The sequence below is a fragment of the Mugil cephalus genome, chromosome 17, assembly GCF_022458985.1.
Source record: "Mugil cephalus isolate CIBA_MC_2020 chromosome 17, CIBA_Mcephalus_1.1, whole genome shotgun sequence".
In the NCBI taxonomy this organism is placed as follows: Eukaryota; Metazoa; Chordata; class Actinopteri; order Mugiliformes; family Mugilidae; genus Mugil; species Mugil cephalus.
The window spans coordinates 3,352,300-3,378,612 of record NC_061786.1 but is presented as its reverse complement, the minus strand read 5'-3'; the positions used below and the strand labels follow the sequence as shown (position 1 = coordinate 3,378,612).

Here is a 26,313-nt window from a genome sequence, read left to right as displayed (position 1 = left end):
CACATTTCGAACTCACATACCAATAGATTTACAGTATCAGTATTAAAAGGGATGTGTTTTCTGCAAATATTTATATAGATATATGAATAGCTGCAAAAGTGTAAGTGAAGTAAGTGAAGTAGCATTTGAAGGTGTCAGTCAATAAATAAATAAATGAATAAATAAATAAAAATAAAAACACAAAGGGCGCAGCATAATTATGCGAATGGTAAAGTTAAATGAAGTGCGTTTAAGAGAAAGAAGGTACAATAGCTACCTAGAATTCACATCTGCTCCTGCAGAGTGGGCAAAGGGACGGTCAAAGTGCAGAGTGACAGCTGAAGGACGGCATAGCTATTGCCGGACCAACTGTTATCATTTAATTACAGCACATACGTTAAACATTACTTCGAATAGATTTTGTATAATTATATAAAACGACATATGCTTTACGAGTAATTTAATAACGATAAAATTAGCTCTTGTCGTGGAAAAAATACATTGTACCAACAGGCATTACTACAGATTACTAAACGCGGGGCTCTCGGGAGGACCCAAACAACTTGTACCGGAAATTGTGAGAGCATGAAGTAAACATTGGAGTTAACCCTCAAATTATCTGACTTCCAGCTCTTTCAGGTACTGTAACTCACACCGCATGATGACCGTGAACGAACGTGCTTGAGCAAATTGTTTCTGGGCCACGCTAAACGTTTAAATTGTGTCAAATTTCCCTAGCAATTTGTCGTGAGCTAACGGTGGCTAACGTGCCAAGCTTGCGATCATTGACATCCTAACTGGACATTTGCCAACTATAAAGTAACATTTAACGTTCACGAATAAGCACATTATGTGTTTCCCATGCATGTGTCGACATTCTATGTGTTTATTTTGAGGGAGAACACTGTCTGCTACAGCTACATGTATTCCCCTTGACACCTCCTGGTGCTTGCTTCTTATCATAATCCCTAACTTTCAGGGTTATTGGGGTGGATAGTTTATCCGTTTGGTATATTCGTGTCGTCAAAACAAGTATTCTCCGAATAATTAGTGGAAACAAGCTAAAATCTCAGAGCAGGAAGTGGATTTTGATTTGCGTACAAACACGATAACTCCAGGAAATGAGAGCTAACAATGAAAAATACTTCCGTAAGACGTGATGTTTCTGCTTTGTACGAGGCTGTTTTCCTAAATGAAGTTACTTGCTGTTTCTCCACAGACTCCTCGGAGTGGGTAAAATGAACAACATGTCACCTGAGGTTGCTCTGCACCGGATCTCCCCTGAGCTGCGGCCCTTGCTGTGCAGCGTGGTGAGAAACGGCCGTGTGGGGCTGGACTCCACAAACTGCCTCCGTGTCACAGACCTCAAAACTGGGTGAGGTTCCCCATCCCTCTGTCCTTCTTGTGCTGCATCCCGCCAATCTCTATTTTTTTTTGTTGAAAGAATTATCTGAATAAACACACCATGCTAAGTGCAGGGCCTTGGACAACACCTAAGAATTATGTTATGGCCATGCTTGTAGATTTAAAGTTTGGTTTAGTTTAATAAAACTTTGAACTTTACTACTACACAACGTCATTGCCAACAGTGTGCCATACCTGTTGATGTGAGATCAGTTCCGCAGATTGAGCTAATAAATACAAGTCTTTCAAATGTAATTTTAGCCCAAGGAGTGCGATAGTATTGAGTTGAGAGTAAAAAACACAATCTACTATATACACGTTATTTACAGAATTATAAAAACAAGTGAATTGAAAAAAAGTGAATACAAGAAGGAAAAAGAAATAATGTACAGAGTGTTATCTGTCTGTGTTATCTGTCTCATGCAGATGAGGAGTTGAACATTGTTAATTTTTTTTTATTGAAGAACTAGATGTCTAGATTAGGTTAGATTTCATCAGGTGATCAGGCATAACATTAAAGCCACTTGTTTTAAGTAAATTGTGTAGCCCACTGTAAGTAAAGTAAATTACATTGACCAACATGTGATAATTCAATGTTCATCTGGAAAGTTTTGGACCTGGCATTCATATGGACATGGACCACCCATCTAGACTAGATCAGACACCCGCACCCCATAGCAATGACACTCCTTGATGGCAGCAGCCATCCCCAGCAGGATGCAGCCTGACACAGACACACACAAAAACAGATTAAGAGCAACTCAAAAAACATGAAGCGCAGCACAAGGTGGGATCCAAATTCACTAGATCCCAAACTGATCAAGTGTCTGTGGGATGATCCACAGAGGCCTCTCCCCTCAACCTACAGGACCCAAAGACCCCCACTGACAACATTCTGTTTCCAGCTCACCACAGGACACACTCAGAAGGCTCGTGTCCGTTCTCTGATGAGTCGCAGTTATTCCTGTTACGGCTGTTGTGGATGACATGGCATTTAATAGATAGTTAATGAAGTATGCTATATAAATGAACATCTTTGCCTTTTCTCACTGCAAATGGTCACATTCAGTTATGTAGCAAGAAAACTGCCTGAAGCTGAAAGAGACTGTCGTTATTACACAGTGGGGAGATTTTGTTGCACTGACAGTTAGAGAAGAAGCGAATAAAAATAATGCAGAAATTAATGCAGTTTTTAATTAGTTTTAATTTAATTGAATACAGATGCAAAATAATATCAAAATAATTAATGCCTAATTATTATAGAACCATATTAATTTATTTTCATATTATTTTTCTCATTATTATTTTTTTGATGCATTTAATGGCATATTGATACATTTGTTGAGTCATTATTTTTTTCATTTATTTATTTTTTATTTTAGAATTTCCAGGCCTCAGTATGATGGAACGTGTTCCTCATTCTACAGGTTGACTTTGTAGTATGTATCTCTGCTCACACTGAACCGGTCAGTCGACACAGTGGTGGGTGTGTTCTTGCCTGAGTACACTTGATGTAATACCAAGCCCTATGTCGCTGTTGTCCAGTGACCGTTGCAGTTAGGTATTTAAACAAAATGCCTTTGTCATTCTAGCTATGGTAATATTAGTGTGACACAATTAAACTTGTTCAGACATGTCTCCTTTTCCAGTTCTCAGTTTTGCATTTGCAAAAGATAGTAGTAATTCCATATTGGTGTGATGCACATTTATAGAGAATGATTCACTGATTCATTTTATGTTTATGTCATTTTGTGTTACAGCTCTAAGTCAATTTAGTGCTCCCTCTGACTGTGTTGTGTTGTTTTTATTCTCGCCCTCTGTGTTCAGATGTACATCTCTGACCCCTGGTCCTTGCTGTGATCGTTTTAAACTTCACATCCCCTATGCTGGAGAAACCCTGAAATGTGAGTAAATAAGTTTCAGTCCTTATCTCTGATGCTGTTGGAATAAGCAGACATTGATATTTGTTGTTACTGGGGAACATTTCTTTGCCTTATAAAGTCACAAAGCAGAGCTCTTCAGGGGCTTAAAATCCGACTGTTGCCAAAACTGACTGTTGACTGTTGCCAATTAAGATGACACACTTAGAGGTCTAATCAAACTGATTGCACAATTTATTCCACGCTGATTCAGAGTTTTACTCTATTTGTTGGTTCTTTGTACTCTAAAGTGTAAGCACTGACAGCATTTCAATTTGCAGGTCACCAGCTGTGCCAGCTTGGGTTAATTTGTTAATTGTCAAAAGCAATGGGCCTGAAAGTCAAGTAATTTTATTAAAGTTGACCAGTTAAGAGAGGAGAGGTGGTTTGGAGTGGACACCAATGGATAATTATTCAAAGCACACATTCTCTGCGTGAGACCAGAGGTTAAACAAAGGCACTGGAAATACATGTATTATGGCAAGAACTGAAAATGCCACGCAAACATTCCATTTTACTTTGATATTACACTGCACAATGGGAACCGGTTGTAACTGCACTTACTAAGCAAGCGGCAAGGTTGAAATCACCCACAGGAATTCCTTAAATACAAAAACAAGATGACTATTCATCTCACGATGGTGATGGTTCATTAGTGCAATGATACCAGTAAACATGATGTGGCTTGTGCCACTGAATTTTTACTGGAAAGATCTCAAACGTCGTAATCAGGGGCCCACTTCAGAGACTTTCCCCTCTGAGCGTTCCTTTTAAAGTGACAGCCAATATTTCTGAGTGTGATGATGTCACGATTGAGATCGATTTTACCTTCCCGGAATTACGGTGACTCACGTGGCGCTAACGGGCTTGTGCGCACACGTGTCTTGATAAGATACGATCATGTAACATTATTCATCTTTACGTGCCCACCCGCACTTCAAAGACGCTTCATGAATATGAAATGTGTCGAACAGATTTAGCCCTTAACAAAGCTTGTAAAAATACCCACTTATGTGGGTGACGCCTTTTCTGCATTCACATTTATCTGAATTTCTTAAAATGTCTGCAATCAATATTCTTACCCACTTCAAAAAGACAGCACATGGCAAAAGCTAGATGTTTGAGCTAGTTTGGTGAGGAAGCATGTTTTTGTGGTTGATGAGTTAGTTCTTTGAACAGAATTGTTTTTCAAAACACAACAATTAAATGTGCAGGTGTTAAAAGCGAACACGAGTCTATGAGATCCATGTTTGATCATTGACATTTAGAGCAAGAAGTTTGGTTTGGTTGTTGGGTGCAAGTATGCCCCTGCATGGGGAAATAACCTATGACTGGATAGAGGAAGCAGGCTTTGCTTATTTTGCAAAATTTGCAAAAAAAATAAAAAAATCTGTCCAGGCAAGACTTGTTGTGGCTAGACTTGTGGAATATGTGGACGTAGAGTTAAATATTTGTCTCTAGAGAAGCAGAGAGCCCAGTTAAAGAAAAGTTATTTACTACTTCAGAACAACCCAGATAACAAAATATAGCATGGTTCTAAAACTCCTATTCCTAAGAAGAGTCAAGAAAAAGCATGTGAGCCCTTTGGCAAGACCTGTTTTTCCTGCATTAATTAGTTATAAAATCTGATCTGATCTTCATCTCAGTTGCAAGTAGAAACACATTTTAGTGAAAAAAAAGACAAGCATTTATAAGCTTTTGGGTCTTTATTGAACACGCCCTTTAACCATGCCCAGTACTGTGTGCTTTTGGTGGGAAAGTGTGAGTAAACTTTTTAAAATAAATGGTTGAGCCTCTTTTGGCAGCACTAACCTCAGACGAGCATTTTCCATAGCTGCAGATTAGAACTGCTGAGATGTCTCATGAGAGATCACTTCACCTCAAGTCCCCAGGGTTCCCACGGGATGGATCCCCTCTGACTGAAGCCATTCTGTAGGAGATTTACTTGGATGTTCAAGGTCTTTGTACTGCTATATCCTCAACTTTTACTCAGGTTCCGCTGGATAGGCTCTCTGGAAGATAGCTTGATAAACATGGGAGTTCATATTCCCCTCACTGACAGCCAGATGCGGCAATAGTCTCAAAACATGATGCTGCCACCACCGTGCCTTCAGTTCACAACAAACAAGCAATATTTCTGAAATTTCAACTGTGCATGTTTCCATTGAAAGCAGCGAATGGGATGTCATCTCCAGTGATGCCAGTAACAGGAAAACGCGAAAAAAGCATTTCCATTGCACTTTTGCGATACACCGCATGAGAACGTAAAAATATTTTGAGAGGTTTTTCAAACTGTACGTGTTCCCATTACCAGTTTTTCATTGCGATATTTAGGTTTTGCGCATTTCTAGGGCAGAAAGTGATATTATCAGTGTGACAGTCCTACGTGTTCTCAGACTCTTCAAACCTTGATCCGTCCATGTCTTTGGCAAACAGATCCCTCCGTGGTGTTCGGTAGACTCATGAACTGAGATGTTTACCTGCTTTTATGTGATTTTCAAGCTTTCTAATTTACTTGATTACACATTCTGCATCCATCTTAGGTTGATCTTCCGGAATAACATAGTGTTGTATAATCACAATTTATAGTTTTTTTATTTTTAATTTATTTATTTTTTTTACAGTGGCCTAATTAATATCTAAACTTGTTGATGTGACTTTGTAATGGCTTTCAGCTGAATGTAAAATAACCAATCACTTTCTAAGTCCTTTGAGATCCCTTCTCTTTCTCTTCGCAGTCAGCGCACACTTGTACTGTAAATACCAAACTCAAAATTATTTTGAGTCAAAGCAGCTCTAACCCACACCTCACATCTTGTTTCATTGATTAGACTCCAGATTTGACTCCGGTTTGCTTGTGTTGATGCCATTAGCCTGGGGGTCTGATGCTCTTTCCAGCCTACACTCTGAACGTTTGAGTGATCACTTCAGTATGGATAAAACAGTATAAATAGTTTTGTTATTATTAGTTCAAATAGATTGGTCCGTGGTTCATAATTGTAACTGAGATGAAGATCTGACTACATTTTAAAGCTAATCTATACACAAATAAAGAAAATCTCTGAGGGTTCGCTTGGAATCCAATGGCAAACTATACCCAGGATTTGTACCATCTGGACGGCAGCAGGGTGGACAGCTGTGGCTCAGCAGGTACAGCGGGGTAGTCTGTGAACCAGGGGGTTAGAGGCTCGATCCCTGGCGCATGGACCACATGCCGAAGTGTCCTTGAGCTGAGGACCAGACGTTTTACCATGCGAGTTTACATCCATCTGAACATTTCTGCTTCTGGTGCCAGAACCAGTATTTTTGTCGCGTTTGGTTAATGCGCAGTGTAGTTGTAAAATTACGATTAATGACAGTAAAATACCTGAAAATACAGTTGACCTAGAATAATGGAAAACGCGAGATTGCAAATTGCAGTTGGACCTTGCGCCATACCCTTACTTAGCCTTTATGAGAAACGCCCCTATACAGTGTAAATGCCTTTGTTTAGGAAGACATCTCTGTTTAATGCACGGAGACAGGAAAGCAGCACCCTGAAAAAAAATCTAAACAGAACCTGCAGTGGCATTCTGGCATGGCACGCGACATCTCTGCAGCTGTTGTGCTTTCCTACGATTTAGCCTTAGGAAGGAAGTTTGTTAAATCAAGGATGCAGAGCTGCAGGTTGGACTGTCCCGGTCCACGGACCTACCTACTGATAGCGTGCAAAAACATAATACACCCTGCACAGTGCTAAGCACCATTAATACAAGCCCTGCCCCCTTCTACTTCACCGTTGTGGCTGGTACTGCTAAACAACAATTTGTGGCCGTTGTTGTTGTGCACATTATGTCCTTATGACTTCAATAAAATGAAATGGAAGATTTTGAGAAGGCACGTAACGCAGCAACTAGATTTCAAGTGAGGCTTCTTTATTGCTGTTTCATCATGTATGAAGAAAGTAGAATACATAGTGACATTTGCGTCTCAGAGTCATTTCCCCTCCTGGAACCACGCCAGTAGTTTTCTGACAAGCCTCCAGTGGTTCGTCAGAGATTTACAACACATCCTCTCGTTACCTTCTTTGACTCCTCTCCACTGGAAAAGTACTTCCATGTGTGTACGTCTCTTCTCATTGTCGCTGGAACTGCAAAAAAAAAAAAAGCAGAAGAAGAGAACAGCACACAAATAGAATTGTGTAACACAATATCAGGACATTGTGAACCATCCCAATCGTGATCATGTCTGCACCACAGTGAGATCCCTTTCCAGTCGGTACATTCTTTTTTAATTTACTTTTAATACCTTGACCTGTTGCTGCACTTTCTGATTACAGGAGTTTCTTCTTTCACTCCATTTACATAATAAAGGAATAAAAACCAAACTTAACAGACTTATGCAGGTACATTTACAAGACAGACCTGTTAGCAAAGATTCCAGTGGCTTTGGTGGTAAATGTCAAGTCTGCTCATTACTTTAAGTACCTGTATTAAAAGAGTCCAGAGCTCAAACACATGCAGTGCACTTAATGCAGCTCCTGAAACAAATGGCCGCCTCAACAAGTCACTTCACGTCAGCTTCAGACAACTGACGGTTAAGATAATTGTTCCCACAGAGATTGCATATTTTCCAAGGTGAGCTTATTTGACATTAAAGTTAGGCTGATACCTACCCTGATGTGTTGCTGTCATTTTATATCACTTAATGGTGCACCAGCAAATTTTGGATCAGACAAGTGATAACACGTTCTTCTCTTCTCTCCCAGGGGATATCATATTCAATGCACAGTATCCCGAATTACCTCCAGACTTTATTTTCGGAGAAGACGCAGAGTTTCTGCCTGAGCCCTCAGAGTTACCAGTGAGTATTCTGGAAGAATGTAAAAGGCTGATTTATCGCCTTCACTATGAATCTACATCACACTGTGCTTTATTATACCGCACTGCTACAGCACACGATAACACAATTAACACCATTTGTTTTTGCATCCTCCCACTTGTTAAAGGCAACTTTTTTCAGTGCTGACTTGAGCAATCCCAGTAGTGAGAGAACAGTGTCACATATACCTTTTATAAAAACCACTGTCAGCAACTGTCAGTGTGCTGTGGGTGAGCAGCGTGAGAGAGCTGGAAATGTTGCAGTAGTTGTTCATTATGCTGTAAGTTTTGTTTTGACGTGCTGTGTATCTGTACATCTGATCGAAATCTGTATGAAGCAGTGATTCACTAGAAATCTAGTCTAAACAGAATAAATGTCCCGACACATTATTATTTTTAACATCATCATTTTTATTATTAGATCAGCTTTCAGGTGCTCCACAATCAGTTTAACAGATCAGGAGGCTCATGTTACTGCTTGCCGCAACCAAGTATCTGTGGGATGATCCACAGAGGCCCCTCATCTCAAAGGCCCCCACTACCAACGTTCTGTTTCCAGACACCACAGGACTCCCTCAGAAGGTCCATTTCCACTCTCTGATGAGTCACAACTGTTTTGGAGGCACCAGCTGTAGAACTGGTTTTCAGGGACTGATTGCATCAGTATTGTCTAGTTTTGCACGAGGTGTGGTTTTAATGTTTAATTAATGTGAGCTTCTTCACCACATGCAGCCGTTACAACAAGTTCCAGTTAATCTCTGTACATGTTTCAAATGCACTTCATTTGTGGTCCTAAAGTATTTTAATGTTTTGATACTGGGATCATTTGGAACATCCTAACATTTTATCATATATAAATAAATCCAAGCTGTCCACATAATTTTTTTTTTATTATTCCAAAGTACTCCAATATAACCTCAACAAACTGTTGCCACATATCAGTTCCCTTCCATTTAACTTGAACAGACTGTTGATGTGAGACTGGAGGACATGGGAATGTGAAAAAAAGAAGAAGCTGAAATGCTTTGATAAAAAGTTGTTGGAATATTCTTAACATTTAAAGAATGAGACGCATGCTTGGAGGTTGCCAAACAGCTTTAGGGCTTTTGGACTGAACAGTTCTCGGGACTCCCTTTACTGCGTACCATGGAGCTCCCCAAGATGTACAGAACTTCAAGAGCTTTTTCCTCACTTTTATTTAGGGTTAAACGCTATAGAATAATTGCTGGTTTATGCTGGTTTATCACTTATGTCTTTGTGCTGTGCAGCCGCTCCACCACCACTCATTGACAGAGCCGTATTCGTGTAATTCAACCACTTAATGTACGCTTACATTTCTTTGTAAGGTTTTTCTTTCCCAGAAGTAGGAACTAAAAAGTACCCTAAAAAACAGATCTGCAAGAACTACAATTACTGTGGTACGTTCTCTGAAACTAGAAATTATTTCCGATGTGTTGTTGTGTTTATTTCGAAATCTCTTTCTGCAAAATGCACAGCAGTTATTCTAATGACAGGCTGCATGCATTTCATACACATCCCCATAGAGTGTATAAAGATGGACGGTGAAACTGCTCCTCAAAAGTGAAGCCAAAGCAAATAGGTCATAAGCTCTGACTTCGGCCAAACTAAAACACTAAAAACATATCTTTATTTTTTTCAAGGATGGTTTCTGTCATTTTAGGTAGTTAATATAATATTAATGCATGTTCACGTGTCAATTATGTAGATAATTTTCATGTAAGTTCGTTATTTGACACCATAGAGGCAGGATGTAACACAATGGGGACTGCCAGTCTGTAAAGACACAGAGAGAAAAAACAAAAATTCAGTATTTCTTTGTAATTGGTGGAGGTAGAGCAGAGTACAGTATTAATTAAACAAAAACATGAGTGAATGTGGAGGACGTGTGTATGGGTCATCTCTGTTGTGGCTCCGCGTGGCTCCAACCTCAGACTGTACTGAACAGACTCCAAAGTCACAAGATGGCGCTGCCCGTATCCTCGTAAAAGAAGTGGCGTATTCATGCAGCCTGTGGTTAACTACCTTGCACTAAAACAACAACCTTTGAAGGGAAGAAGACCTTCTGTTAACTCATTCTGTAAGATAAGTGGGCGTTCATAATGAAAGCAGTTACGCATTCAATACTTAAAGCTCTGACTTATGGCTTGTGTTGTTTCAGGTACCAATGAGCCATAGAATACAAACCTTGAAGGCCAAAATACAGGAAAGTAAAGTGGTTTTCCTGAACAAGATTCTGCAAATTGTGTGACACCATGTTTTTAATGGCTAAAAACAGAGACCAAACAAACCTGATATCTAAATGTAATAATCAGGATACGAGAGTCAAATTAGATGACAGAGATTAAGGGAGAAGCTACATAAGTGGCGAGAGGGGAACATAAAAGAACTTAACACACTTGGATTTCCCTGATCTCAACACAGTTTAGATGGTGATAACAAGGGAGAGGACGGGGACCTGCTACGCTGCAGGGCTCCAGCAACAGGCCAGGGCTGCCATTGGTTTGTTACTCAACTCTTACACTGTGGTGCCGCTGTGTACTTTTTGGGACTATTCATCCTTTGATTCTGTTTTCTGTCACCGCTTGCCACCCGGAGGGGTTTTTAGGACCGTTTCCAAAAGAATAGCAACCACAAAAGTCCCGGTTTTGGGATTTTTTCCCCCCCAAAATAAATAAAAATCTTCTATTGCTCAGTTCTGAATGGGATAGCTCCGTCTGTGCAGTATTTTTTTTTTCCATGTAAAGAAAACACCATATTGCTAATAGTGTGACCTCTAATTCCACAGTCAGCACAAGCTCTGACTTTCAGAATGATCTGTATTGTGGCATTCAGAACTGTGCTGGGGCTATTAGGTCTGTAGGTGGCAAACACCTGACTACTTTAGCTTCAGCTATTTAGCTAGCTATTTTTGTAGCGGCCTAGCACGGAGAAGCTAAATTCCCCTGCTTGTGTCAGAGTCTGGGAGAAGAGAGGGGAGTATTGCTCACCGTCTCAAAAATCCAGCTGCGCACATAAGGGGAAGCACCGCTGCTGAGCCAGAGCTTGGCAGCCCAACGCTTGTTTATTTTCTCACTTGCAGTCTTGCTGTGTTTTTGCAGTTCATGCTTTCTTAATCCTCCTTCGCCTGTCTCTGTCTGAGATCCTCCTCTTCCACCCCCATCCCCATTTCCCTGTACATTTTCAGTAAGTACATCCCCCTCTTGATATTGAAGAAGTCTTTATTTCAGGCACTTCCATAAATTTCCCCCTATATCTCCTGGAAAGTTTTACTATCAGCGCTGGGGTGTTTAAGTTAGAAGACCCTGAACAAAACAAATGGACTAGTTGCCTGCACAATATGAACTGGTTAACTGTGCAACATAATGTTGGTCTAACATGCTAACATTTATTTAAATGAAATGATAACATCCTGCCTGTTAATGAGCATTCATGTGCCGTGGACTGGTAATCCAAAAAGTCCACAATAGCACAATTCACAGGCAGTGTGTTTTTGGCTTTTGTTATCCAGTGGGGGTAAACATTAGGCTAATTTTAGGTCGTCTGTCAGTGACTGGTTGAAATCTTGATGCCTCAGCAGCACATTGCTCTTGTTTACAGCAAGCCAAGGGTATCATTAGCTCCTCTCTTTGGGTTTGTGTTTTTCCCTCCTGTCACCAGGCCTCGAGTAGGTTTGTTATCAGCGTTTCTGTTTAGACAGAGAAATGTGGGGGGGGGAAAGACTGGATGAAAATATGATGCCTGTGAAACATGGTGGATGGTCAGTATGGTTTGGAACAGTGTGTTATTTGTGTTGTATAAGATCTTCATAAAATAGACTGCGACAGAACAAGGTTTTGAACTAGAGGACACCATTGTGCTTGCATTCCATTTAAAATGGAAATAGTTATTTTTCTTAGGGTTATGAGGTAAATGTTGATTGCAATGGATATTGAATAATGACTCAGTGAGCAATTCTCTTTTCCGCTGGGTAGAAACCACCCAGGATATTGAAGTACAAATGGAACACTAGAACAGCAACAGTGCTTCAGACTAAATCAAAGTGTCCAGTTTCTGCTGTGGGCAGGGGTTTGGCTGATCTTCGTAGTTGCTAATGCTACCACTAGCAGACAGAAAATTAAAGAGAGGCCAGGCGACCAGGAGCAACAGAAAACGAAACTTTTGGCTACTAAGAAGAGAACTTTAGCTTCACTGACCATGAGCCGTTTAGTCAGACTGACGCTGGTGACGTGTCACACGAACAAGTATTCTCTATATTGTGAACGTTGTCATTTTGTAAAAACATGAAATTAGGGCAGAATTTAGAAGCATTTATTTATCTATTCAAATAAATCTTAATTTACTTTAAGACCCAGTATCAATTAGTAAATCCCTCCATCAGTCTCTTGACACTAACTGTATTTAAATTAATAAAAGTGATATTTTGGAAATTTCGATAAAGTACAATTGCGCTTTGTATGTGTTTCCATTGAATGGTGTTTAACGAATGAGCTACAACTCTTGTAATGAACTGATATTAAACCAAATTGAATCAAATTGGAAACCTGCTTGCATGTAGCATCAGTCTACCTCTTCATGTTGCTCTCTTCTCTTGAAGTGTGTCATTTGTTGGTGACAGGTGCTAGGCCCTGGGGAACACAATATTTATTCTTTGTGACAATGACTAAAATACTTGTTAATTCTCTTGTGACAGAAGTTTGAATAGATGTCTGTTTCCCATCACCGCAGCCTGGTGTGTCCACGTTTTATTTGTGAATTGCAAAATGAAGCCGTAGTAGTAGTAGTCCAATACTGTACACTGTAACTGTTGTTACACTGTTGTTGTCAGTTACTGACCAATTGCTAAGTATATCGCAGAGTATGATCAATTGTTCAGTCACCCCTGCAATCCTGTAAGTTTTTTTTAGCATAATTAAGATTTTCAGCTCAACATCCGACTCAAAACTGCTGGGTGATATCTGCAGCTGTAATTATCAGATGAGACAGCAGTTTGTCATAATTACATGAAGTGGAAACCACTTATCAACCATTTCTAAACATAGGGACACTTTTGAATCTATTAATTAGAGAAATGAAAAAGTAGATTTGGATGTTTCGGTGTAATTATTATTATCACTGGATCTTTTCATATTATTATTTATTGTCTCATTTTGAATGAAAGTAGTGGTGGACATTGTGGTCAAACGGTAACTGTCTGTGAAGGTTCTCAGTCATGCAGGTTATGGTACATCCAAAAAAAAAAAAAAAAAAAAAGCAAGGCAACCGGACTTGTAGGGTGAGGACATTCCACCGCTCATCCAAGTAACTTCTTCAGTTCTACAAGACTAATGGGCAGTTGGGATTTAAATGAGAACATATATGGGTGTTGTCCACCCGAAACTGGCATGACTACTGTCTGTAACAACAACATACTCACCTGTAATTGGAGGCGTGAACAGAGTCTCACAGAGAGGGGTTTTCCAATTTAACATAGATTCCCTACTTTACACCCCTTCAAAACCAACTGTCATCTCTGGCCAAGAAATATGCATGTGTTCAAAGGAGTGTCCTTTGTCCTTCAGGTGTAGGCGGACGACTGAATCCTGGCCTAAGGAGTTGGTGAATGGGTGGTTTTCTTTCCCCAATGTCCGCGTCCTTACAACCCTCACTGAGCTGAACAGCCTAAACTACATTGTTCTGTTTTTGCCTGGGTGTTCTGTCACCATTTAAACAGACAATAACTCCAACATATCCTACTGAAGCAGCAACACGAAAGAGGTTCTCAAACCTCTGTGATTATGAAGAGAAGTCGCGTTTAAACTACAATAGACGAGGGATGAAAGAGACTTAAATACTCTAGCTGGATGACGAGAGGCCACACTACCCACAAATAAGCCTTTTATAGCAGAACAGTTCCACAAGCCATGGAATATGAGCAAAGACTGCCTCATATTTATTGAGGTTCACTGTTACATTGTTGCCACGGTGAAAGGGTTGACTGGAAAGTGCAAATGTAGGCTAAATGGCATCCAGACAGAGGCTAAGTGGCCACCATGGCCGCTCCCCACCTTGGAGAGCTTTGAAACTCAGTGCAAGGCTTATTTTTAACTGGTCACTCATGTTTGCCCTCGCATCATCTTTGTCACTCTAATTATGTTAGGGCTGTGGAAATTCATCTGCCAGTCTAATGGGTTTATTTTGGGCAGAGAAGGAGCCGTTGTTCTTATGAACGTGGAAATAAATATTGAATTTAGCAGTGATTTCCTCTGTAACTTTAATTGACTCTAACCCACTCAGACACATTTACGACTGTCTAACCTAAAGACGTAATTGATACCACTCAGTAGTAGAAATGCAGCTTATCAGCGGTTTAAATTGTGGGGAACATGTAGTTCAACTGTAGTTGAAGTTTTAAATAGTACACAACATGCTGTGATGACTTTACTATGGGAACTGAACATGAATGTAAACCTTAAAGCATGGGCTTGACTGAAGTGGCTTGTAGGGCTGGTCTAAATAGCCTTAGAGCAGGGTAGTGTGCATGTGTACAACTCTGTTACTAGTTAATTAGGTATACACAGCTCAAAGTAATGTAGTCCAGAACAGCCCAGCACTTCAATAAAGCCTCCAGTATACCTGAGGTTTGCATAACATTTCATTCAGCCTTATTTAAAGGCAAACCGGTTCCAAATGGGCTCTGTTCTTAACAAACAGGCAGTTTGTACTCACTCACTAGGTTTTGGCCATCTGAACATTCTCCATACTCTCTGTAGCCTGGCAGAGACAGACTCAGTTCTTATCAGAATGTGAGTCTGGCAAGGTGGAGAGCAATACTGGCAACGCACCACTGGGATTTCATTATGGGGCGTGTTTCAACTGATACAGAGAAAAAGATAGACCTCTGCACACCTATACGCGTGCACATAATGCTCACCTGTGCAAGCACAAAACACTTCAAACTTTGCACGAGCCACTTTCAGCTAAACTGGACACTTGCCCTGTATAATAACTTTTTTTTTTCCAAGCAAGATTTGCACAGCACATTTTCACAGCCGCAGCTTTTACGACTCAGCAAAAATGACATTCCTACTGAGAACAATGTGTATCCTGTATATTTCAGCGACAATGTTCCTTCCCTGTGCAGTTAAATCTCATACCCGCTGTTATTCTGTACAGCTGTTTTTGTACAGCTGTACAGAATAATAAAGTTCATTCATTAAACAGTTACAGCTTTATGTTGTAATATATTGTAGTAGAAGTGCTGTGGTAGTAGTTGTAGTGAAGTCGCTCTTGTCTGTGTCTTGGGCGCACACTGTTTGTGTAGCACAGTGGGACTGGCAGAAACACTGTATGCGTTCATGAAAAGAATTAAACAACAATTAAAAGAAAACTCCATCTTCAAATGGAACGCAGGGGCGTCTTTGTTGATGTATTGGCAAAAGTTGAAGACAAGTGAGATCACACCAAAACAGGCGGTGAAGGCATTTTTACGTATGATGGCACGCACATCTGACACATTCATGCCTCTTAAATCCGACCTTTTATTAAAGCTATACTATTCAATTATGGCTGTAGATTCAATGTATTGAGGAGTCTTGTGTTGTGATGCATATGTGTTTGTGGTTGTGGTTTTTAAATGAACAGGCCTGTCTATTCTATATACGCGTGTTTTACGACATAAACAGGAAACCTATGACTCATTCCTGTTGTCTGTTCTTTTTTACCCCCTTCCGCTTATCATCAATAAGTCCCGGGGGGTGAAACAACAAATAAACACAGCCAGTGAAATGGACTTTAACAAATTTCTCATGAGGGCTTTACTATAAAATCTATTTCCGGGCTATAGCTTTCTGGCGGAACACCCACTTAAGTCAGCCAGCACGTCAAGCTAACCGTGATCAACAGCCTGAGCCTGCCGAGAAGAGAGGAGTTTGGAAAGACATGTGTTCAACAAACCAAGTGACGGGAATACAACAGCGTAGCTCTGCCCACATGTTACTGGGAAAAATGACCAGAGAGGAGGAAATGACAAAGGCAGAGACAGGAAGGGAGGGAAGGTGGGGAGCAGTGCTATTTTACGTAGCCAGTGTTGCATCACAGGCTTATTTTTCTTCCCTTATTCAGTAAATGTTATGACAGTGAACTTAAATTCTAACTAAATGACTTTGTGCATATTTGCATGAAATAAATAATAATAAAAATTTGTCGTAGATGATAACCAGACTCCCACGTCCACAGAGAGTATTGGAATGAGAGTGTTGTGATATGAGAAGCCTTAACAGTTCCCTGTTTTGGCCTGGTAATTATAAATCATATGTATCTTAAATAACTGACAGTTATTTGAATAAACAGCACAAGAGCTCCAGTTCTCTCACAATGCCATCAAGGACATCAGGGACATGGGGGATATCAGACTGAGAATTGATGTGTGCATCTGTATCTGTTGACAATTTTCAGTACATCATCCACTAGTTATCAGCGGTCCCTGAAGGTGCCATTGAACAGACTGTGTTTCTCACACGCGGACAAGCATAATGCATACATTTCCGCTTTGTTATTGCCTGAAATTCATTGTCAGTTGCGTGCTGTCAACATATTGACCGACGCACAAGAAATACACCCTTCATCTTCTTTATCCTACCGTGAGATACACGCAATTGTGCAGCACATAAGAACAGCTATCTCTAATTGTACCTTCTTTTTTTCTACTCCCCTAATGCTACTATTTGTCGGCCCCTCTGTCCCCTTCTTTGAGCGTGATGTATCATTTCACTGGTCTAGACTTGCCCAGTGATGCGTGCAGGCACTGAACATTTTGGGAGTTCCCCAGCCTCTCTCTAAGTCTGCGTGTGCCCGAGACCCGCACTTGGCCTCGATAGCCTCTCTGCACACGGCTTGAACATGTTTCCACTTATCCGTCCAGCTGCACTCTGCTGTGAGGTGTGGAGCAGGCTGTGTCTAGTTCACCCCGGGAATTCCTATATTTCCTACATTGTTTGGTTGTTCTTCCTCAACTGAATAACCATTAATTTCCACATTTTGCTGAGTCTGTGTCAATTAAATGAACGAGGTGTGTGTTTAGATTGTGCAATTGCTTGACTTTATTACCCACTATAGTTGATATAATTGATACATATATATGTTATACGCCGATTAGCCACAACATTATGACCAGAGGAATAGGAGAAGTTAATAACATCGACCATCTTGTGACCATCAGTGTTCTGTTGGGAAACGTCTGGACCTGACGTTCATGTGGATGATACTTAGACATGTACCAGCTACCTAGAGCAGACCAGGTACCCCCACCCCATAGCAATGACACTCCTTGATGGCAGCAGCCGTCCCCAGAAGGATGCAGCCTGACACAGACACACACACACACACACACAAAAAAAAACATGAAGAACAGCACAAGGTGTTGACCTGGCCTCCAAATTCATTAGATCCTAAACTGATCAAGTATCTGTGAGATGCACCAAAGAGGCCCCTCCCCTCAACCCATAAGACCCAGAGGCCCCCACTAACAACATTCTGGACGCCCTCAGAAGGCCCATGTCCATTCTCTGATGAGTCCCAACTGTTTTGGAGGCACAAGGGAGACCTACACAATATTAGGAGTGTGGTCATAATTTTATCAGTGTATCTGTCCCTCTAGTATCAATGAAGAACCCATTCATTACTTACACTTAGAGCGAAACATTAATGGAAATCGCTGGTGTTTAGGCTCATAAGTCTATATATAACCTGCAAATGTTGATAGATCAATAGTTTATTAACTAATAAAGTGGGACATTTCACTGTTGTGGCAGCAATGTACAAGCCTGACGACTGAGGAGTTGTACAGACTGATGTCTTGTTGCAGAAAGATTTCCTGCAGCATTCCTTGGGCTGTACTGGAAAGCATGCGTTACCACGTGATTATCATCAGTTTAATTTTTGCCTGGAAAAACTACAGATAAGATCACAACACAACAATGACTGTGGCACTGATGACAGACCAAGAATCAGACAAAACTCACTGTAACAGTCTAAATACTGATTGCTGTCTCATTGTTTTGGGGTTAGGGACACAGAGGTTCGGCTCTGTTGAGGTGCTTGAATCTAGTGGCTGCTAAAGCAGATAGTCTGTTTCAGTTTTGTCACGTTTGGTTGACGTCGTCTCCATATTTGGGGTTGGCCGTAAACAGATGAACTTAGGTAAGTCATTGCAGCTTTACGGTGATGACAGTCTAGTTTATAAATACATATTTATTTTTAAGATATTATTTTTCATACATGATGATGTATTTGTCTGTTACTACCCCTTTAATTTAATTTGTTTTCTCAAAAACTATATACAGTAATCATGACCCATTTTCCTTTTACATATATATATGCAGTAGATTTCCATATATTGGAACCAGTGGAGAAGTATAGACACATTGTTGGTTTTAGCCTTTACATTGGATGTAAATTATTATGGATATGTGCTTCAATGAATCTCTCTTTTTTTTTTTAATTTTAATTTTATTTTTTTTACTTAATTAAATCTCCTCAGAGAAGTAATGTTCTTACACAATGAGCCATTGTTTATAACTTAGATGTCAGGACAACTCCCGCTAAGAAAATGCAGTGTAAAGCCAATCCAAGCGTTTTCCCATCTAGGAAAAGGAAGCATTCCTGGCTTGACGTTCCCCCCTGGTGATCCTGAATGCCAAGCATTGGGGAGCGCTTCCTATCTGCTGCTCCAGCTCGTCCCCTGTTACCGCTCTAACAAAGGACCTCAGATGGCCCGTAAAGCCAGCATTATGTCAACCTGGGCATAGTGTACCAACTGTTGCTCCTGCTTCCTTCCTGCTTCAGGGAATAATGCGTTCCACGTTTTATTGGCGTTTATTATTGGCAAGGCTCACTGACTGGTCTGGGAGTGCTTTGTAGTGGGCAGGATATTGTTTGCTACCAGATACGGCTGATAGAAAGGGTTGTGGCGATTCTAAAACACAGGCCGATGCATGAAATTAAAACAAGAACCACGTGATAAATGTTAAGAGTAAGATATGACAATGCTGCTATCCCTCACCGTGGGTTGGTATCTGGCTGAAGCCGCGTCACAGCGTTAAAGGTAGTCGTAAAAGTGTTGTTTCTGTCAACAAGTTCCAATGTGTTGGACACGAACCGCACGGATCACAGTGGGAAAAAAAAAATAACACAAAAAAAAAAAACACTGGGCTGAGAATGCCAAGTGTCTTAAACACATGACAAGAGCAATTTAACATGATCTTACACTTGGCACTCTCCGGGGGCGAAACAGGGTGTGAGCCCACACTTGAATTAGAGACTAACAGAGATTAATTTAATACTTGGGAGTTTTTTAATGCCTCACACTTTCAAGTCTACAGCGATTTATTGGATCAGGTTGCCAGCATCTATAAAAATCACATTTAAGACGTAAAAACAAATATCTTCTCTTGGCCTATATAATTATCTTGCATTTTCAGATGCCAGTCCCTCGCTCATTGGCCTAAGATAAATATTGGATCGAAGATGGTACAGACGGATGGCACAGGAAGACATAATTCTGTCAACTTGGGTCTATTCAGTGTGAAGATGCCCAATTTAGGTGTACATTTTCTTCTTAAAGAAAAACACTGTTTTTGATTCTTCCCTTATCCTCGACGCATTTACGACGCATACATCTGCAGCTCAAAGGAATCACAGCGCTGTGACATACGTTGCGATGCTTTTATTCATTTGATGCAATCGTGTCTGTAATGTTTTTTATTTATTTTATTTATTTTTTTACTTTTGTCACGGTTCGAGGGATGGCAGTCATTGCACCGTCAGACAGTAGCTTCAGGTCTAACCCGTGCGCAGCCACGTTTCCCACCGCCTCCACTGTTTTCAATAGAAATGTGACAGCAACTGGGCTGGCTACCATTCTTTACAATGGATTCAGAATTTAGATGCATCAACTTTTTCAACTTGCAACCATGGATACCATACAGAAATGGTATGCATCACCTATATCTTCACCTCTGCATGTGTTCTTTATCCAGTCGCATGAATTCCTCCCGCTCTGTTCTCCTCTTTCTCTTTTCGTCCGTCACTACCTGGTCGGCCTCAAGCACATGGGTTATACGAGCCGGGTTGTGCTCAAGGTTTCTTCGTAATTAAAGGGAGTTTTTTGTCTTGAGACAATTCAAGAAAAGTTGAATCAAACTCAACGGGAGATGTTTTTACTTTCTCTTTATGTCTCACTCTCATATATTTTGTTAAACCCTTCCTTTTCCCTTATATTAAGCTTCAACCCACTTTTTAACCCTGCCTACCACTTTGTGCGTGTTTCATAACTGAAGGAAGGTTTCCCAACAAACGTCTTCTATCTAACTTCTATCCTGTTAATTATTTTCCTTCCGGAAGGTTTCTTAAAGCTAAAAATACACACTTCTTGTCCGTCTAATTTTGTAATTTAATTTAAGATATATAATTCATATATAATTGAAGAGTTCTGACCTGGTAGCTTTAAAGACAATTTTGCAAGTCAAATTCTTTAGTGAAGCTGCAACAGTAGGAAATCTGTAATCCTTCTGGTTGTTGTTTCACTGTAAATTAATATCATGTTTTCCTATCCCTATATCTATATATCAAGAAATAGTAACTTCATACACAATGTTTTGGGGAGTACCACCTTTGAGCGGCAGACACAAATATAAAAAATGCTACAACTTTTAGCCGTGGGCCTCTGACATTTATTTGAATGATGACTGAGATTTTTACTTTAAATAAAATGATTAGTAAACAGAAAGAAGTATTTAAAAGTTGCAGTGTTCACCAATAATAAACTACTAACCGTGCTATTTTGACTGTGTTTTCACCTTTGGCTTTGAGACAATGCTACATAGATTCCCAAAATGCTAAATCCTAATGCTAATCCAATATATTTTTAATATGCAGTTTTTAACATTGATATTGAATCAAATCCTAATATCTTAAGGTAATACGATTATAAACTGCTTACCTTATAGATGTGGGTTCTTTTCAAAAAAAGCAAGGTAGCAGTGGTTCAATGTATTAGAGATGACAGGTTTTTATCATCAGCCAAGGTTAGGCTTAATAATTTGACACAGGTTTAGCCACTGTGTTGTGACAAAATAATTGGATTATAAGGTCCAGATTGAAGCAGGGACTATTGTTGAGGGCTATGATGTCTACCCCCTGTGGTTAAAGCCCTGAGAAAGATGTTCCTTCCATACAGACTGTCGTATGGGGCATGTAGATGGATTTTTTTTTTCCCCTTCCAGTTCATTTCATCAAATGTTAAATCTCAGCTTTCAAATAGCCCAGATTGTGACTCTTGTGTCTTTTGTCTTTTTGTTTTTTCATGTATCAAATCTGTACATTTTCCGCAGGGCTTATCCTATTCATGAAAAAAAAAAACACATAGATTTGTTTTGGCACACACAGCCTTCAGCGGAGCGTGTAAAATCAATTCAGTGAAGAGTCTGTGCAGACTCACATGTCTGTGCACTGCCACACACACACACACACACACACACACACACACACACACACATTCCAACACATGAACATTGCTTTTTGTCTCAGTGCATTTCATTCCTTCTCGCTCTGTGTTTGACCGCTGTTTTGTCGCCGCGTTCAAGTGCTATCCTGTTAACTCAGAGTCGGAACATTCTGTACAATGTGAGGGGGACTTGCACAGTGTCCTGTTAGCCATGCTAGTAACATTCTGCTAGGAGTCCGGGGCAAAGCTGGATGTTTAGTGGGTCAGTCAGTCTACCAGTTTGACTCTTAGTTCAGGGAGACACCCAGTACAAGCTCAGCCCTTCTGTCATTGGCCCACAAATAGCTCAGCTGAGGTTAACTACAAAGGACACCTTAACTGTAATTACTGAGGGAGTGTTTCTCCTGCACTACTGTCCTATTACTCTCTTTCTTATCCCCAATGCCTGTAAAGAGAAAGGTCTTAGAGAAAGTGCATCTTTTCTCATGGGGTTAGTTCATCACAGCTGTGAGTGGTAATAAACATTTACTGTAGCTCACTCCACTTTAACTTTGCTTCACAGTTTCAATATTACCTGTGAATAAAAGCAAAACTACGCTCTCATTCCACTTTTCCGTGGCCTTGGCCTAGTTGTTAGTCACTCCCCCCCCTCTGATCTCTCCCCCCTGCCTCTCGTCCTCCTCAGTGGAGTTTCGCTGATATTCTGTGTCACAATCCTGACACAGCACTTCCTCAGTCTCTCCTCAGTTTCAGCTCGCTCCTTGCCCCGGGCTGCTGGCTGCTTCTTTTGGACAATGCCCGTCCTTGTTTGCGTCTCCCTCTCATTTCGGGAATCCCAGGCATTGCTGGTAACCACTGGTGGATCGGGAGGATGAGGTCACAGTCTCTGTTTAGCCTGCTCCTGCCGTTGCCGTCCCCACCACCCAGCCACCCCCCACTGTGATAAGGGGCGAGGGCTGAGGCTGTTCTGTAACAATGGAAACTTTCTCCATTGGCCTGATGTAGGCGTCCAGACAGACAGACAGACAGACAACTGAGGAGACAAACTAATGGAAGTCAAAGACGTCCTGCTTTTGACACCTTAATGCAATGGGTATTAATGGTTACAGCATTTTCCAGCACCTATTAATCTCCCGCCCACACAGGGCAGCGTAGAATGGCTCTCTATCCTGATTTGCTCATCACTTCGGTTGACCTGCATTTAATTGGAGCGCTACAGCAAGGCAGGGTAACTTCCCACATTTACTTTGGCACTGCAGTTATGTCAGCAGGTCGCAATGCTTGTTGTTTGTGTATTCCCAGTGTGACTCTGGCTGCAGAATTTCACTTTCAGAATGAGCGGAGGAAAAGATTCGCTTTCACTTTTTGGTGCCTGCAGAGACCTGCATCCTCCCCCAAGCTCTCGCCGTGTTCGTCCCCTTTTTCCTCATCGCCCTGGTCAAATTAAACGTGTCCAGTTGAAGAGCTCGCACATCCGGTCTTACTTTTTCCCCGCAACGGGGTCGATCGCATCACCCCAGTGTGAAAAGGTAGCCAGCGTGTGAAAACTAGAATTGATGTGCCAGCTTTTCAGACAGACATTTTCTTCTTCATGTTAATCTCTTTAGCTGAACAAAGCCCAACCTTTTTAAAGTCTAAACAGTGCACCAGACTCATTAAGCTAATCAAGACAAGCCCGTATTATTTTTTTTCCTTCTTTGATTTGCACGCTGTACTTCTCCATAATAGCGCTCTCACGGCATTCATTCTCAAAAGCTCAGCCATCCGTGCCTCTTGATCAGACCTGACGTGCTTTCTGCTGTTTATTTTTGCACAGTGTTGTTCACAGTCATTATAAGCCTTCTATTCCTCGCGCATCAATGGACAGGTTCAGCTTAACAGAGGAAAAAAAAACCTTATGTTTGGTGGAATTAGACCAGTCGGGTATGTTTGGATGGTTCTGCTTACTCGCATGTGACTGATGGTTGTAGCTTTTTCCTGTACATTTGCATATTTGGCTTCTGGCCTCAGTCAACGGGTCAAGTGTTGTTTGCGATGAGTGAAACCGAGGTTGGTGAAAGGGAGAGACAGTGCGCATTTAAGCATGCAAGGTAAATCAGCTGAAATACTCTATTAATTTGACATAAACATTATTATTATGTAAGCAGAGGCAGAAGGGGACAAAGGTTTGGTTAAATGAAACTGCCTGCTGTGATTTTTGTGCCGTGAACTTCATCCTGTTCAGCTATGTGTAGCTATCAGCCTGCGAGACAGCAGAGGTCAGAAAAGTAGCAGAAGAGATGAAGAGGAGTTCAGACTCAGTACTTTTCCATATCAACCGAAATCGCTGCGCGGCTACAGGACATCCTTTGGCACAACCCTTTCCTTCTGATCTTGTAATGGGAAGTGCCATTTGTCGGAATTAGGCTATTAACTGACTTATTTTTTTTCTTCCTGGGAAAAACCTTTTTCTTCCATTACATTGTTCCTGCAAGCTGTTGCTAATTTTACCTTCAGTTAGTTTACACGCTGTAGTTTTGTGCGAGTCTAAAGGTAAATTGGTCAGATCTTGAGACGCCATCTAACCACATAGTCCAGTGAATTCAGACTGCAAGCTGAGGATTTTGCTTTGTGTAATGCTGGAAATAAATATATATCTAAAAAAGCCGTTAGTTATCCTTAACATTTCCATTTTTCCATGTTTCTTTTCGGGTTTCCGTGTCTTGTCATTGGAAGACTTAAAAACTGCAGCTCAGTTTGTGCATGAATACAGCTCTCTTTGTTTTTTAAGGCTTTATTTGTCTCTAAAATCAGTTCAGGGGATTTCTCTGCAAATCTGTCTCAGCAGAAATGGATGTAGATGCCAGAAAAAGAAAAAAAAAACGCGGCTAATCCTTTCATCTCATGTATAATAACCCACTGCTTTTACATGCTAACATGTTGAACCCAGCAGATGAAAGTCACTGCTTATGGCCGTCCTTATGGTTCTTTTGTGGTGTCTACCTCAGCACTTGGTCCACTGGGATGCGGAGAACCCAGAATGTTTGCTCCAGCTGGTGAAGGAGCTCATCCAGCAGTACCATCACTACCAGTGCCAGCGTCTGCGTGAGAGCTCCAGACTGCTCTTTGAGTACGACAGCCTGCTGGAAGATCCAAACTACGGCCGCAACATGGAGATTTACGCCGGGCGCAAGAACAGCTGGGTAAAGACTTTGTGTTTGTGATGTACATTTTACAAAAGTGGCCGTGTTATGGTAATTGCAAAATACACAAAGGAAAGGTTCCCCCTGGAAACAGTATTATTCCTAGTCATGTGCTGAAAACATACATACTCTTGATGGTTTAGTGGATCAAACAACCAACCTTCTTATCTATTCTAATGTCTGTATTTAAAAGAAGGTATATCTCTCTAATTCTCAGATATAATTGTGCACCGTTTTGTATGCAGGCCTGATGACTAATGTACACAGGAAGCAAAGTGTAACAACTTCCTGTCTGATTGTGAAAAATATGTGGTGTCTCACAAGTTACAGTCATGTGCTTTTTTTATTTGCACCACAATAGATTTTCATTTTCAGATACGTTATTTTTTTAGCTTCTGCGTAACAGTGACAATAGCTGAAGCTCAGATCAGCTGTAGTCTCACACCTCAGATTGTATATTAAGCTCCTAGATCCTGGAAACCAGACCATCTTCTCCACCTACAATTTTTTTGTGTGGTGCAAAATACGTCTTGAGTCGCAAAGTTTGGCAAAGGTCCTGCTGGGCCAATTAAATCTTCTGGGTGGACTTTATGCAGAAGAGCAACAACTACATTAGTCTTAGTTTATGCCATCTGACTGGCGACGTTTTGAATTTGTTTACAACTAAATTAGTTCGAACAAGCGAGCTGTTTTCCAGTAAAAGATATCGACAGTGAAATAACTTTGTTTTGTTTTTTTCTCTGTATCAGTTGAAACACACCCCATAATAAAATTGAAGTATTATCAGACTGACATCTGATAAGAATTGAGTCAGGCTATGCAAGGCCAGCTGTCTGCCTTGCATATTACATATAAACCTGCACAATACAGTGTTTTCTGTCATTTCGAATAAAATGAAGTTTATTTTACTGAAATATGAACCCAAGGAAAGTAGATTGTTTTTGCTCACTATGTCATAGTGTGACATGGAGCATGTTAAGTTAAAGTTTCTACCTAACTTAAGAAATAACATTGTGGTTAAGGTGCATGCCAGCATCTCTTATCTGTTTCTGTGTGGGGATCAGTATTGTATTTCACATTCTTGTATTATCTCTTTTAATTTCCTGTATTCTTCCACACTATCATCTGTCCAATAAAAAGTAGAAAATTAGATAAAAATGCTGAATTTCAATTTAACCGAATTGACTGAATTTTACCAGATGAGCCCCTCATCTGAATTGTTTAGTTAGGGCTGGGAAACACTGAGTCATTGTTTATCCTACTATGGTTGAGGAAAGTCTAAGATTTTGCAACAAAAAGTGTTATTACACAAATGTATTGCAATGTGGAGTAGGACATAAAACTGAGTACTTCCAACTGAAATGTGGTAGTCGTGGGGAGCGGCATGTCTTACGACCTTCTACTCAATCAGGGGTTATGGTGGATGGATGGAAATGTTCAAGTACTTAATTTATTTCAGATGATTGGCC

The 26,313-nt window shown here is 40.6% G+C and overlaps 2 protein-coding genes across 3 annotated transcripts in view; one reads left to right on the top strand and one right to left on the bottom strand.

Annotated features, from left to right (window-relative positions):
• rbks (ribokinase) overlaps positions 1-1,371 on the bottom strand; it is a 39,457-nt gene extending 38,086 nt beyond the window's left edge. Inside the window, exon 1 of one of the 2 annotated variants that reach the window (XM_047610416.1) lies at positions 1,234-1,371. The gene's annotated coding sequence lies outside the window, so the exon portion shown is untranslated. Of the gene's footprint in view, positions 1-256; positions 379-1,233 lie in introns of those variants that run through there. The other variant, XM_047610417.1, reaches the window with a different exon arrangement.
• Positions 479-26,313, top strand: part of babam2 (BRISC and BRCA1 A complex member 2) — an 81,087-nt gene continuing 55,252 nt past the window's right edge. The window contains exons 1-5 of the mRNA XM_047610415.1: positions 479-618; positions 1,199-1,354; positions 3,211-3,287; positions 8,050-8,144; positions 24,650-24,844. Coding sequence (XP_047466371.1) covers positions 1,218-1,354; positions 3,211-3,287; positions 8,050-8,144; positions 24,650-24,844 — 504 coding nt within the window. The 5' untranslated portion in view covers positions 479-618; positions 1,199-1,217. The remainder of the gene's footprint in view (positions 619-1,198; positions 1,355-3,210; positions 3,288-8,049; positions 8,145-24,649; positions 24,845-26,313) is intronic.